A 16,580-nucleotide genomic window follows, 5' to 3' on the forward strand; every position below is an offset into this window, starting at 1 on the left:
TGTGAATGTATCACTTTAGTTACTGGACTACCTTTATTATACAGTCCAGTGTTACTTTAGTGAAGTTAATCGAATGGTATTCGTTTACAATTGCAACAATATTCCTAGACTTGCAACTAAGTTTCAAATAGCATAGTACAGGAGACTGGGCTGAAACATAATCAATCTGGAGTAAGACCCACGTAACCTGAATGCTGCAGGAGTGCTCTGTGTCACTGCAGAAGCTGCTATGAAGTGTTGCGAGTGTGAGTAAATGCGCTCATGAAGTGAAGAGCTAAGACTGCAGCTGTGAGCGTTAATTTGGTATGTAAGATTTTCGAGGAGGCAGAGAGTTTACTGTTCCATATAACTTTGTAGCTGCAGTGAAGTGGGAGCGTGCCGCTTACCAATCAACTGGCAGAGTCCCTTGAGGGGCGTGTCAGAGTTCCGTAACAGAAACGGCACAACCAAATCGAAAGATGGTGCTTGGCAAAGCAGACTGAATCCTTACTGGCTGCAATCCACATTCATGGTAATGTGAATGCCTGTAATGTAGCAGGCTGCAAAGACTTGGCTGTACGGTGCCGGAGGACTGGAGGTGGAAGGTGACGGCAGCTAATATAAGTTAGGCAATTCAGATCACGGCAGGGAACCAGTAGAGGAAAAGCTCTGAGAAGTAGAATCCAATTTTATTAGATAAGTTTCACAGTGTTGATTCAGTAGAAAATAATCCACTAGTCGTTCTGAGTCTGCTGAGACACAGGTCTGGCGTAGCTTCTGCTAGAAAACACAATAACTAAGCACCTGTTTGAGGTGTTCTGATTACTTAAATAGGGTTTGTAGCAGCAGTGAGCATGTGATCACAGACGAGAAGGAAAAGCAGGACTGGAATCCTCACAGCGTCTTTCCCACTGTTGGTATGGTTTCTCATACATTTAGTGCTTAGATGCTTACAGTTTAACATCTACTTTGCAGCTAAGCACGTCCCAGGGGTGAATAACGTAGTTGCAGATGCGTTATTGCGCTTTCAGTGGGAACAGTTTAGGAAGCGTGTACCACTGCTCACGGCTTGCCATGTCCCTCTTTTCTTTGGCAGATAGCAAGACGTGGGCCCCATAAATCCATTTAATTCGGGCATCTGCGTCTCTGATGACGTGGATAACTTATACCCAGCACTGGGCTGAATGGACACAGTTTTTCACATCTCGACATTGTGAGGTATCACTAGGGTCACAGGTAACACTGCTTAAATGGCTTGAGTGTTTGAGACTAAATGGAGTGAAGAAGGGTGCCGTGGGCAGCCGAATGGCTGCGCTATCATTCTTCCACACACTTTTTCTTTTCGGGAATAGCAATGCTACCACAGCCTTTGCAATGCGCCAGGATCTAAAGGGCTGGGGGAGGTTGGAAGGTGCGAAGCTTGACGCAAGGGAACCAGTTACGCTAAAGCAACTAATTGCCCTGCTGGGCACGCTGGAGAACATATGTTCATCCAAATATGAGTTGAGGCTGTTCAAAGCAGCATTCACTGTCGTGTTCTATGGGGCATTGCGTCCTGGGGAGTTGGTGGCGAGTTCCAAGATGGGTAAAGGGGAGGGGGTACAGGCACAGCATGTTAGGCTGACAGTGCAGTGCTTCTGCGCATCCCACGCTCAAAGACCGACCAGGATGCCAGGGGAACTTGGCTGTCATTGCTGTTCAGCCCAGGAACACCATCGTGTCCCGTTAGACTGGTGGGAGAGTATATAGCAGTGAGGCCGCTGACGTTGCCTCAGTTTTACGTTTACGTATCCCGATTCCAGTTATTTTATCAGTTATTTATAAAGCGCCAGCAGATTACGCAGCGCTATACAAAGAATAAAGAAATTACAGGGATACAGTAATACACAAACAAGTACAGTAGGGGTAAATAACAGTTGTAGATGCAGTAATTGAGTTATACAGAAGGAGAGGAATGCCCTGCTGTGATTCTGCGCCAGGGTTCACTGCGGTGCTGTGCCAGGCGGTTAAGACTGCGGGTTTAGAGGGCTGTAAGATCACCCCTCATTCGTTTCGAATAGGCGCAGCTACTAGCGCAGCAGCTATGAGGTGTACTGAGAAGCCTATACAAGGGTTAGGGAGATGGAGGTCTCAGAGGCAAAAACTCTATGTGCGGCCTCCAATGTTAAACTAGAGGAGCCTGTCCTGTCTGTGTGTGCTGGGGAAGGGGTGGCAGACAGGAAGGTAGGGGAACTTTTGTAACAATGTTATCTATTTGCAGGTGCATGCAAAAGCCCTACCAGAATATTGATCGTGGGCCATTCCTTTGTCCACTGGGCTGCCATTCACGTGGCATCCACAGTTGGCCATGAGTTGGGGCTCCCAGTTTCCTCAGCCTCGGTGAGGTGGTTAGGCCGTAGAGGCATGCAGTGGCCCGCACTTCCATCACTCCTTCTAGATGCTCAGCACAGATGAGGAAGACCCAACATCTGTACTCAGGTGGGTGGGTAGGGTCCTTGCAAGGCCCTCCCTCCTATTTCCATTTGATACCTCCTTTCAAGGGGCATGACCTCTGGCTGCATGGGGTTTAGTTTAGGGTGCTGCTTGCTGCCACCATAGGTTTACGGCTTATGAAGCCAAGTTTAAAAGTTAATATTTGTTATTACAAATAACTGCAACAATCATATGGTTTTATACCCAGCTCTTTGTGTGGTGTTTTCATTCAAGGGACTAAAGGTGGAATATGTATATGTATATGTGTTTAAGCAGTTGGTTAATGGTTCAGAATGACGATATGAGGGATCAGCACTTAAGTACATGGTGTGCTGTGATAGTTAACTGACCTTAGCTTCTGAACCAGTTTTGTTTATTTTAATTTATTATAATTTTCCTTTACTATTTCTCAATAAAAGTTATATTTTAATAAACTTTTTTTCCCCAAGGTGATATGTGGAGTAGGCGACAATTATTTCTTAAATCTGCTTGAGTGCTTATGGGGTGCTCTTTTCTGTTTTTTGCAATCCTATTGATTAGCATCCAGCACTGCCACAATAGGTGTATTTTGCCTATTGAGGAATATGATAGCCTTATCCACCAGAATTATACTTATTCATACTTCTTCAACAGATCCAGCCTGAGTTTTTCACTAAGGGTGGAAAAAATATTTTTAAAAAAGTACCATGTTATAGTACGACAGATAGTTCCCCTGACATTTTATTCATTCCACTGTATTTTTCTATAGAACAAACATTTTGCTGCCAGGTATAAAGAAAGGGTGGTACTGTGTTAGGCAGCAGAATAGATGTAAGTATATATATTATCTGAACAAAACAACAAGTGATGTAGAGCTCCTTCTTCAATTATATGATCATTTCTTTCTGTCCTAAATGTGTGTAAGGCTTCTACATTAGCTATTGCAGTATCACATATACAGTGCGTGTCCATCTTTATTTACCGATTCTGAGCAACTGACAAACAATAATAAAATGTACAATAACCAATAAAGTGTATGTTACAGAGAATGTTGCATATGAGTAACCCTAGACTAATATACCATATCACAGTAAATCAGCCTTTACACATAACAAGCACAAACATATTTCATGAAGATGCCTATAAAAATAAGCATTATATACTCCCAAAAAGACAAAAATATAAGATATGAAACACACAGAAAGTAAGTGTAAAAGTCTTACCTCTAGCAGAAACACTTATCAACTAGACCCATAATGCCACTTATTTATCAGAATGCTATTTTCTATGGAGACTTCCAATTAGGATGTATTGTGGATTTCTGAATGCTCTGTTTTTGTATAACTTGAGGAACTGTTTTAAAGGACCATTAAATACAGAAGACTGCATAATTAACAAATGCATAATTACAAGACAATGCAATTACATATCAAATAAACAGTAGAATTTTCTGACAAATGTATTTCCCCCCCCCCCCCCATTTCCCGGTACCCTACATCTTGTGACAGCTATAAGCCAAACACAGATTAGTATACATATACACTATGAACTACTGCACATGCTTAGTAGCATCTGGTGCCTCATAAAGTGTGCGTGTTAAAATATGTGCATTTTGATATTGGAAGCAAATTGGAAAGTCTCTTAAATTTGCATGCTCTACCTGAATCATGAAAGTTTAATTTTGACTTTAGTGTCTTGTTTTTGTTTTTGCAATACTACTTGCACAGACGGGCTAAACACTACACATAGCTAAAGTCAGCTGTGTATAAGGAATGCACTGCCGATTCTGAGATGAACTCAGCCAATGACTGTCTGCTACACACATATGCTGCTAGGATTTATTTGCAGTCATGTTCAGCCCTTGATCAGTAGTATATTGTACTCTAGAGCTGACTAATTATACCCCCGCCCCTCTTCTTACAGGTTTAACACATACTACAAACAATAGTGTAAAAATAAAATGCTGAACATTAGTGCATTTTATTATTGCTCCTTTTGTGGTTATAATGCTAAAGACAGACCTTTGGGAGCTCTGAATTTATTTCATTCATTACCTCTCCTCTGTTTTTCTGGTTTACTTTCCTTGTCAGTTTTAAATCTTCCTGTCTCTTTTATTACCCATCTGTCTTTACTCCCCATAAATCTTTTTTCCACTCTCCTGTGAGTTTCCCTTTCTATCCAGTTGAAAAGAATCAGAAGTCCAGTGTTAGATGTTTAGCAATCATTCTATTTTATAGCAATCAATTAATACCTTGGGGAACATGAAGATGACCTTCTCTTTCCAAAGAGTGATTTTATATCCATCTATGTCACATGGAGCATAAGCACAGCTTCTTTTAGAAGCCCCACCCAGCTCCTTGTTGAACCAAAGGAATGAGTCAGAAATTGAGTAAACGCGTTTCAAAGTGTTTGACAAATTTCACGTGAGAGTGATTAGGTACATACACTTTATGTTGCTTGTCTTTCTTTCAGATACCTACAGTTTTACAGACCATAACAATTATTACTATTATTAGTATGTGGACATCCTGGAGGCGATGCATTTATAATAAATTATTTTTAATGCATATTACTGTGTTGTAAACTGACTTGTAAATTTGACTTGTGGGGTTCAGTTTCTTGAATTGAGGATGTAAACTCCTTTTTTTCCTCTTAAAGGGACATAAATAGTCCTACATAGCTATTGTGTTATCTAAAAGTAATTACCATTTATGGCTATACAGAATTCTTGCCCTAGGGAGATAGGTTACCATATGCCCCCTGTAAAGTGCCAGGGCCCTGCTGCCCCCAGAATAAAGTGCCTTCTCCAGCATTACTCCCTATTGGCTACAGATTAGTTGAAATTAAGTGCTCTGTTTATAGACATAAAAAATCAATTACTTTTAAAAAACAGAACTGCAATGTAGCAAATTTTAGCCAAAATTTAAAGTTGAACTTAATGGATGCCTGGTGCACTGTATAGTGTTCTGCCTTGCACACTTGCGTATCTGACACGAGTACTGTAGCGCACACTATACTATTGTGCACATGATATATATTAACCATGGACTTCTATAAGATGAGTGCGAACATCTAAGCGGTATGGATTGTGGTCCCGTGATGTTAACAATGCATTCCACGAACTACTTAATTATAATATTTCACTTTATGTCCCTTTAAACCTTTAATCACTGAGCTATTTCAACCCCTTGTGCTGAGCTGTGTTGGAGTTTTACCTGCTTAGATATAAGCACCAACATAGGTAGTTTTTAGTGAGAAATACACACAAGTTATATATTGGGGGGGGTTCAGCAGACCCAGCAGATTCAAACTATACCATTATTTTATGTATATATCATGACACATGAGAACTCTGCAACAAAATGTATTAAAAATGTATATATTTATTAAAATTGTAATAAATAAGGTTGTATAAAAAAAATGTGTGCACATATTTTTTCTAAACACTGTTGTAAAAAGAAGAAGGGGTTACCCCATATAAAATAGGCCCTTTTAATATATATATATATATATATATATATATATATATATATATATATATATATATATATATATATATATATATATATATATATATATATATATATATATATATATATATCTTTGATCTGCACATAGGAGCTCCCATGAGCCTGTACTCAAATAAATGCACAAATGTTCACGTCAGGTAATCACTACTATTCATGCTAGGTGATCACTATTAGTGAGTATCTAGCTATTAAAAGCTTTATATGGGCATGCTTTTAAAGTTGCTTCTGTGCTTTAAATCCAGGGCCTTGGAGGTCTCTAGGCCTTTTTGATGAGCTGTTACAGGCCCATAGAAACTCCTTTTTTAGAAAATGTGTGTGTGCTTTTTTTTTCATTTTGAAAGACTGGGCGATTGACTTTCAAACTTTGGGTCTTGGGGTGTTCTAGGATTTATGGGACCTGAGATTGAGGGGTTTAAATACTTATCCCTCCAGCTCCCTTAAGTCCTCTGCAGCAACCTGGCACTTACAGGTCACTGTCACCACCTGGGATGCAGAGGTAAGTACAGTGAGGGCCACGATGAGTTCCAAAAGTGCCCTACCCCCCGGATGACAACACATGGTTGCCATCCGCATTAAAACAGCGCTGTGCAGATGAAGACCACTTGGTATCATGCTCAGGAAAGGGGTTAATTTACTTAGTAAAACTATTCAGATTCAGTAAATGATTAACCAGATAATCAGTATAATATTATATAGTCAAAGGAGTAGCACCTCATTGTGGATTGAAGTCTCTAGCTCCATCTAATCATGTAGATATTAAAAAGGCACATTTTCAGGACTAATAAACTGGAAGGCTGTGCTAGAGATTTGAGGCAACAGCATATCATATTAGATGTAGAATAATACTGATGTTTATATAGTAGGTGAGAGGATAGTCATTGGCCTAGATAAAAAAAAAACATTTGTGAAAAAATTCATAAAACTTCAGACCCACCACTCATAAAAAAAGATGTGAGTTGTAACTTAAAGGGACATGAAACACAATTTTTTTTTCATGATTCAGATAGAGGATACAATTTTAAACAACTTTTCAATTTACTCCTATTATCTAATTTGTTTTTTTCTTTTGATATCCTTTGTTGAAAAGCATATGTAGATAGATACTGATGGTGGTTGCACATAGATGTCTCGTGTGATTGGCTCACCCATGTGCATTGCTATTTCTTCAACAAAGGATACCTAAAGAAAGAAGCAAATTAGATAATAGAAGTAAACGTGAAAGTTGTTTAAAATTGTTTTCTCTATCTAAATCATGAAAGAAAAAAATTGGGTTTCATGTCCCTTTAACCCCTTAATGACCAGACCATTTTTCAAATTTCTTACTATAAGGGACCATTGTACCAATGTATTTTTACATTTCGGCTGTGTTTGTGTTTAGCTGTAATTTTCCTCTTACTTATTTACTGTAGCCACACATATTATATACTGTTTTTCTTGGCATTAAATGGACTTTCTAAAGATATCATTATTTTCATCATATCATATAAATTATTATAAAAAAATTATAAAATATGATGGAAAAAAACACTTTTTTCTAACTTTGACCCCCAAAATCTTACACATCTACAACCACCAAAAAACTCCTACGCTAAATAGTTTCTAAATTTTGTCCTGAGTTTAGAAATACCCAATGTTTACATGTTCTTTGCAAGTTATAGGGCAATAAGTACAAGTAGCGCTTTACTATTTCCAAACCATTTTTTTCAAAATTAGCTCTAGTTACATTGTAACACTGATATCTGTCAGGAATCCCGGAATATCCCTTCACATGTATATATTTGTTTTTAGTAGACAACCCTAAGTATTGATCTAGGCCCATTTTGGTATATTTCACGCCAGCATTTCACCGTCAAATGCGATCAATTAAAAAAAATAGTTAACTTTTTCACAAACTTTCGGTTTCTCACTGAAATTATTTACAAACAGCTTGTGCAATTATGGCACAAATAGTTGTAAATGCTTCTCTGGGATCCCCTTTGTTCAGAAATAGCAGACATATATGGCTTTGGCATTGCTTTTTAGTAATTAGAAGGCTGTTAAATGCTGCTGCGCACCACACATGTATTATGCCCAGCAGTGAAGGAGTTCATTAGGGAGCTTGTAGGGTTAATTTTAGCTTTAATGTAGTGTAGTAGACAACCCAAAGTATTGATCTAGGCCCATTTTGGTATATTCCATGCCACCATTTCACCGTCAAATGCGATCAATTAAAAAAAATAGTTAACTTTTTCACAAACTTTAGGTTTCTCACTGAAATTATTTACAAACAGCTTGTGCAATTATGGGACAAATGGTTGTAAATGCTTCTCTGGGATCCCTTTTGTTGAGAAATAGACATTTATGGCTTTAGCATTACTTTTTGCTAATTAGAAGCCGCTAAGCACAACACTTGCATTATGTCCAGCAGTGAAGGGGTTAATTAGGTAGCTTGTAGGGTTAATTTTAGTGTAGAGATCAGCCTCCCACCTGACACATCCTATACCTTTATGCCACCATTTTGGGTACTGGCAGCTGTCTGCCAGTACCCAGTTTGATGAAAAAAACATTTTTATTATTATTTTTTTATATAAAAAATTATTTTTTTCTGTAGTGTAGCTGCCCCTCTCAATTCCCACCCCCTCCCCCTCCCAGATACCTTTCCCTTTCAACATTTATTCACCCCTCCCTCCTTCCCATACATTTGAATGCATTTAAATGTAGCGTGCGCCCCTTGCGTGCTCCCGCACAACTGCACGCACTTTAGGGACACAGGATCCAGATCTGACCAGCGATGGGCTGCCCACCCGCCTCCCTGCTATGGCTGCCACCCACCAACGCACCGGCACGGCAGAGTGGCACTCTCTGCATTGGTGGGTAACAAAGGGTCAATATCGAGGCATCACTGCAATACCTTGAAAGTGGCTGGAAGCGATCACGATCGCTTTCAGCGCTTGAAAGGACCGTTTTTTGTAGGATGTGCCTGGCACGTCCTTGGTCGTTAAGGGGTTAAGCTCCATTAAAATAAATCGAGCTGTGTCTCTCCTAACTCTTGGCACATATAATTAGTTCCACTGTGAAGGATACTGGCATCATAAAAGCACCTTCAAAATATTACAAAATAAACATAAATATCACTGTTTTCCCAATGGATCAATTAAAGTCTTTGCAGATATAATTTACTGTAGACTGTTCTCCAAGGTGTAATATACAATATATAATTATGTGTAGTTAAAAAAAAAACTCTTAAAATTGTTGGTTTTCTTAATCCCACTTAGGTTCTATAAAGTATTAGGTGCCGCCATGTTTTGACTTAAAGGGACAGTCTAAACCTAAGTCTTCTAAAAGTCTTACTTTCGATTAAGCTGCAAATATCATCCTGCACCCTTTCTATCAAATGTAGCAGTAACAGTAAAAAAAAAAAGTTATTTTAAAATTAATATTATTTCTGGTCACTTTGAAATGGCTGTCTAGCTCTGATGACATCACAATCTGGGCTGCATCCATGCACTGCTGAATAGCACTGATAGGTTGTTGAATCCAATTAGTTAATCTTTTGTAACTAGTGAAGCCATTAATGCAGCCCAGATCAATAGGCATAGCTTGGCAGCTATTTCAAAGTGTCCAGAAACAATATTCATTTTAAAATAACTTTTTTATTGTTACTTCTGCATGATATAGAAAGGATGCAGGAGGCTATTTGCAGCTTAATCTAAGGTAAGACTTTAAAATGACTAATGTGTAGACTGTCCCTTTAAGTTCCCCTTATTATTCCTGCTGAGGGCAATTAAAAGGGACAGTCTACATCAGAAAATGTATTGTTTTAAAAGATAGATAATCCCTTTATTACCTATTCCCTAGTTTTGCATAACCAACAGTTATATTAATACACTTTTTACCTCTGTGATTATCTTGTATTTAAGCCTCTGCAAACTGCACCTTATTTCAGTTCTTTTGACAAACTTGCATTTTAGCCAATCAGTGCTGGCTCCTAGGAACTCCTGAACTCATGAACTCCTGAAACACATGAACTAACACCCTCTAGTGGTGAAAAACTGTCAAAATGCCCTGAGCTAAGAGGCGGTCTTCAAGGGCTTAGAAATTAACACATGAACCTCCTAGATTTAGCTTTCAACTAAGAATACCAAGAGAACAAAGCAAAATTGGTGATATAAGTAAATTGGAAACTGGTTTAAAATGACATGCCCTATTTGAATAATAAAAGTTTTGGACTAGACTGTCCCTTTAAGGACAGATTTAAAAGAGGCATAAGGGTCAAATCGCCATGACTTCATTCCCACCTTACCCAATAAAGACACAGACACATATTTGGAGGTATAAGACCGTGAAGCAAGGTCGCGTTTATTAAACCAAACCAGGCAAAATCTAAACTTATTAACTTGATAAGCTTAAGGCTTATATCTACAGGTGGCGGCATCTGAGGCTAAACTATATCCTAAGCCTAACCATAATTTAGTATCTACAACAAGCGTAGTGAGGTCATCGGCCAGGATTGGTTGTCGCAATGCTCCTGCCGAGCATTGCCCTTCAGAGGCTGGCATCATCTACAAGGGGTTTCTAGGTCAGCAGGCCCGCGGGGAGAGGCATTACAAGCTGCGACTTGCAACATCACGACCCTCCCATTAGCTCGACCACACCCTCGCGGAAACCATAAAAATTATTCGGCCGGGACCCCGCCACGCCAGCTGGTGATTTCTATTCTTATGCTAGCAAATTGCTCCGTACCCATAAAGGTCATCATTTAGACGTAAGACGCACAACAAATGCCCATGATGTGAAGTCAAAAATTACCACTTTGGACTTAAGATCAGCTAGCCTGAGTAGGCATGCCCCTGCCAAAGTCCTAACAAAACCACCCTAATGGCAGCTGTTCCCTCAGTGCCGCCCCCTTTCCTGCAACAAAATATCAAACATGTTAACAACAAGGGAGGGATGGGCGGGGAAAAAACCTTTCACCAGCAGTTGCAGACAAGAAAGAGGAAGTGTTCCAGCATCCATGCACTTTTATAACAGGTAAGAGTCCCCACCCCACACATTGCAACAATTGTTGCAAACTCACACACTGCACAGCTTCACATTTCAGTCAGGCAGCATAACCCTTAAGACGTTACATGCACAAATATGCCCTCCACTACCATAAGGGTCAAATCGCCATGACTTCATTCCCACCTTACCCAATAAAGACACAGACACATATTTGGAGGTATAAGACCGTGAAGCAAGGTCGCGTTTATTAAACCAAACCAGGCAAAATCTAAACTTATTAACTTGATAAGCTTAAGGCTTATATCTACAGGTGGCGGCATCTGAGGCTAAACTATATCCTAAGCCTAACCATAATTTAGTATCTACAACAAGCGTAGTGAGGTCACCGGCCCGGATTGGTTGTCGCAATGCTCCTGCCGAGCATTGCCCTTCAGAGGCTGGCATCATCCACAAGGGGTTTCTAGGTCAGCAGGCCCGCGGGGAGAGGCGTTACATGCTGCAACATCATGCCCCTCCCATTAGCTCGACCACACCCTCGCCGAAACCATAAAAATTATTCGGCCGGGACCCCGCCACAAGAGATACCACACACCTGCCTCCCATAATGGAGCTCTTGCCACCACACCTAGGGAATAGCTAACTGACATGCCGCCTCAACGCGCCAGCTAAATTAGCAAAGAATAGCTCTAAGCCTTCCTCTGTTAAATGAACCCCGTCCGGCCTGTACAGCCGCTTGCAGTCCCCCAAGATGTTATCGTGCCTGATTACAAAACCACCTTCCTCCACGATCAACCTCCCCACATCTCTGTTCAACTTCTTCCGGATACGGTAGGCTGAACGGTGCACCCTCACATGACGCCACTGCAAGAGCGCAATCACATTTGACCAGGCCACTCGCACTCCAGGGAAACGCACTTTCAACCATCGCACATCCGACTGAATGATTTTCACCAACTCCAGCACAGGCAAACTCCCCACATCATTTCCACCCAGATGCAGCACTATCAATGAAGGTCTCCCCCAACGAAGGAAGGCCTCCTCCAGACGACCCGGCAAATCACTCCACAACATTCCCCTTTTTCCCAGCCATCTAATTGAAACCGCATCTGGACGAAATCCTAGCTGCTGGCCGCCCGGGCGATTCAAAGCATGAATGGCCGCCCAGTGAACGTACGAGTGGCCGACTAGCCACGCTCTACAAGGAGGGGCTCTTAAACCTAGAATCAACAAAAATCCACATTACTAAGCACCCTTCCACTTGTTCCATTCCCCCCCTTTTCCAACTATCTACACTTTACTCTGAAGGGGTCTAATGTATGACCTATACCTTTTGGAACTCCACCTTCCCAACTTCTTAATTTCTCGCTCCGATGCCCCAACAGCAGTCGCGCTGGTGGCCGCTCCTATGGGAAAGGAGTGGGGAGCAATGAGCCCGGGGTCCAAGCCGACCCGCTTAGCTGCTTCCTCCAACACCCGCCTAAATTGAAATCTGGACAAGTTGGACCCATCCGCATGAATGAAAAACTGCCCTGAACTCCCTGGTCTCTTAACCGAAAACTCAGAAGAGAGCCGGACGGGGCAACACTCCACCGAATCCTGCTGCTGAATGGACAACCATACACCTTTCCTTTCCTGATCCGTCTTGGATCTGGGGATAAACAACAATAGCATATCAAACCTGACATGCTGCGCTTGGATACCACAACCTTCCGACGACCTGGTTGGACTAACTATCTCTCCTACCCTTAACGCACCAAAGAAAGCCACCGCAAACGCCGCCCTAAACAAAGCAACCTCTTACTCATATGCGCACACTTCTGGAAGCGCTGCCAGTAACGCCCCCAGCCGCTGAATGGTAATGGGCTCACGCCGACCTGCCGACTTAGCCTCTATCCTACCCCCTTTCATTACCTGCCTAACCAGGAAGGCATTCGTCCCGTCCTGGATACCCCTCCATTTAGCAAAAAAGGGCAAAGCAGCTAGCCTCCCTTGCATGGATCCTTTCCTGCAGCCACCTTCCTTCAAACACACCATCCACTCAAGCAACATAGTTGGCGATCCGGATTCCACCGGGACGCCCTTACCCTTGAGGAAGACTTCCCATTCTGCCCAGTACTTGCCCTAGGCCTTCCAGGTAGCAGGCGCCAGTGACGCCTGAACCATTGAAGTCAGCATGTCCCCCCTTCCGCCACCTGCCAAAGAAAGGAAGGACAAGGAGTACCAACCTTTGCTGCCCCTGGTGCCAACTTTCTGAATGCCTCCCATTGGCCTCGCAACAACGCGTCTGCCAATACATTATTGACCCCAGGCACATGCCGCGCCGTAAAGTCAATGTTGTGCTGCAAGCACCGCAGCACCACCCAAGAAGGTAGCGTACCACAATAGGGGAAGAGGCTGAAAGATTGTTTATAGCAAACACGACGCTCTGATTATCGCACCAGAATATTACATTCTGGTTTGCAAATTGCCGCCCCCATAACTCGATGGCCACAACAATAGGGAAGAACTCTAGGAGTGTAAGGTTCCTGGTCCATCCTCTCTTAATCCAGGCCCCAGGCCACTCCCCAGCACTCCCGAGGCCACTCCCCGGCACTCCAGGCGCCGTTGAAGTAACCCCCGTAACCCCCTGCTCCTACCGCATCCGTGAACTGATGCAGAGCCTGGCTGGATGTCCTTACTTGCCTCCACAACAGGACCCTATTGAAATCTTCCAGGAACAATTCCCAGATTCTCAAGTCCTCCCTCATATCTGGAGACACCACACATGACTTGCGGCTCCCGCTGCCCCCTTTTAGAGGGCCCTCCAACCTCCGGTTGAATACTCTGCCCATCGGGATAACTTTGCACGCAAAGTTAAGCAGACCCAGCAATGACTGCAACTCTTTTATCGAGAGCCGATCAGCCGCTGCGGCCGAAGAAACCGCGGCTAGCATGCGCACCACCTTATCCTCTGGCAACCTGCACTGCCTCGCTAGAGTATCGATCTCGATACCCATAAACGTCAGGTAAGTGCATGGCCCCTGGGTCTTGTCCTCCACCAATGGGACCCCAAAATGCACAAATAGGGCTCGCATCACCGACATGAGCCGCGCTCTCAGCCGACCCAGCTCTGCCGATTAGCAGAAAATCATCCAAGTAATGGGCTATAAGCCCACCCAGCGCTTCCGAAAACACAGCCCAGTGCAAGAATGTGCTGAACATCTCGAAAAAAGCGCATGAGACCGAGCAACCCATTGGGAGACAGCGATCTACATAATAGGCACCCTCGAACCAACACCCCATCAATCGAAAGGATGCCGGATGAATAGGCAACAAACGGAAAGCCGACTCAATGTCGAGCTTTGCCAAGAGTGCCCCAACCCCAGCCTGTTGTACCAAAACCATTGCTTGGTCAAACGACTGATAAAAAACTGAGCTTACCACGGGCTGATAGCATCATTGACCACCAAGCCCTCAATGGGGGGCTCCTGAAAGGGGCCCACCATTCTTCCCAAACTCAGTTCTTTGCCCAGTTTATCCCTCACTACGTCAGGGTACTCATACGCCGACTTGAGGTTCCGATTCTGACGTGCCCCAATCACCGGCCCTACTACCGGAATGAGGAAACCCTCGCGCAGCCCGGACAGGAGCAGCTCCCCCGCCCGCCTGTCCGGGTATGCCCTGAGCCATGGCTCAAGGGCGGCCAGCCTCAACTGCGTTGGTGCCCTTCGCCCCAGCAGCCCCTCTGCTGGCTCCGCGGCCCCCCATCTCTTTCCGTCTTGCACATTCGGTCCCCGGGTGACCGGCTCCACAGTATATGCAAGAGTGTCGAAAGGAGCAGTTTGCTCCTCGATCACACTTCCCGTCGTTAAACTTCCAACATTCCTGTCCTTTTCTCTTGACTCCCCCCATCTGCCTACTCCCCCCCACCCTTGCACCTGAAAGGGGGGGGGGGAGCGCTCCGAACCCAAGCGCTGCCATAAATGCACATCTGTGGTGCCAAAGGTCAGCAAAGGGTTCCCCACCATCTTCCGCCTATAGTCCGCGTCATAAGACCGCCACACCCCTTCCTTATACATTTTATGGACGAACTCAATAGTTTCCATGTATTTCAACACATCCACCCTCAGCTCAGGCTTCGCCTCCACCAGGCAGGAAGCCAAAACCCTAAAGCATGTGCGCCACTAGTCCATTGTCTCCGGTCTCTTAACCTTTTTAGGGCCTGAGCCGTCCTCGCTCCGCTCCTTGGCCTTATGGGCCTCAAGCGACAAATCAAAAATGTGCACATATTTGCCATCCCTAATTTTCTTGATTGTCTTAGCTTTAAGGTGCAAGTTCAATGAGTGTACATTGCAGGGGTAAGCATCCCCCTGTAGCGCCACTTTCCTGTCTGCCACCGCCAAGCTCACAGCCCCTGACCCTACCTGCTGACTATCACCCACTGAGGCCCCCATCTGCACACCCCCACCCGGAGCTAGCCTCAATTCCTGCCTCTGTTGCCCAGCTACCAGCCTACAAAGATACTTCAATACCCGTTTTTGAGGTTTAGACACTGGCCCTAAGGAGTCGTCGCTCTCAGAGCCAGTGTCACTAGATGACCCACCCGCACCCTCCTCCAGCTAAACCACACAATGCAATCTCACCTGCTCCTGACGCCGCCGGGGGAAGAGCCTCCTGGCCTGGTCCAGTCCTCTGAGGCACCTCTCGCCTAGCCTCCTGGCAAACTGCCACAGCAGCATCCCCGCTCACCTGTGGAAACAAAACAGAGTCAGGAGTACCACGGATCGCGGAACGGGCACCACCCCCACCCCCTCCCACTACAGAACTACCTTGCTGACCACCTACCGTGACCCCAACTCCCAACCGCCCCCTCCCACCACCCCCTTCGTTTCCAGCTGCTGCCCCATGTCCAATCACCCTCCCTCTACCCACAACACCAGCATGACCTGACTCCAAACCCACAGCGCTGACCTGTGCTGTATGCTGCTGTTCCCCCACCCCAGAGGACGCCGCTTGCGCCCCTTGGTCCAAAATTGAAGTCAACCTGAAAATCTCCCCCATCACATCTTGTTGTCCTCTCCCCAGAGGCTCATGCCCAACTTGCAGCCCTCCAACCATCCGATTACTCCCCCCAGCAGGACGTGTCTCCTGTCCAACACTTCCACTCAGACCCGGGACTGCCATAGCTGCCCGACCCCCCCACCCCAGTGCCCCGCACCAACAGACCCCTATTGCCAAAAACTCCAAGGCCCACGGAAGCCCCAGCATGCGGTTCCAACCCTCCATTGCCAGCACCCAATTGCCTGCTCCCATGTGCCCCCACAAGGTTCTCCAATTGCCAAGTGCCTGCCCCACCATGTCCGCTTACCGCCGCAGCCTGTCCGGTGCTGCCCCTCCCGGATCCCCGGACTCCCGACTCACCTCTTGCGCCTCCATCCGTCGACTGCACTCCGCCGAGCCCGAAACCGGAAATTACGTCACACGCGCGACGCCTGGAAGTGACGTCACCGACGCGACTACCGGAAGTGACGTCACCCGCGCCCACCACCGACCGGAAGACTCCACCGGAGGAGGAAGCATCGCCCGCCGCTCCAGCCTGGACCACGCCGCCGACACCCACCGGACCCCCGCAGACGATGCCGGACCGCTCCACACCCG

At 44.6% G+C, this 16,580-nt stretch overlaps 1 protein-coding gene across 1 annotated transcript; it reads right to left on the bottom strand.

The window, feature by feature from the left end:
• Positions 1 to 11,428: 11,428 nt before the first annotated feature.
• LOC128658198 (POU domain, class 4, transcription factor 1-like) lies at positions 11,429 to 16,106 on the bottom strand. Its single transcript, XM_053712720.1, has 2 exons — positions 15,566 to 16,106; positions 11,429 to 12,160 (listed from the first exon to the last, which is right to left on the bottom strand). Exons 1-2 carry the CDS (start codon positions 16,104 to 16,106, stop codon positions 11,580 to 11,582), a joined length of 1,122 nt encoding a protein of 373 aa, XP_053568695.1. The 3' UTR covers positions 11,429 to 11,579.
• Positions 16,107 to 16,580: the final 474 nt, after the last annotated feature.

The sequence above is a fragment of the Bombina bombina genome, chromosome 4 (assembly GCF_027579735.1).
Source record: "Bombina bombina isolate aBomBom1 chromosome 4, aBomBom1.pri, whole genome shotgun sequence".
Classification (NCBI taxonomy): Eukaryota; Metazoa; Chordata; class Amphibia; order Anura; family Bombinatoridae; genus Bombina; species Bombina bombina.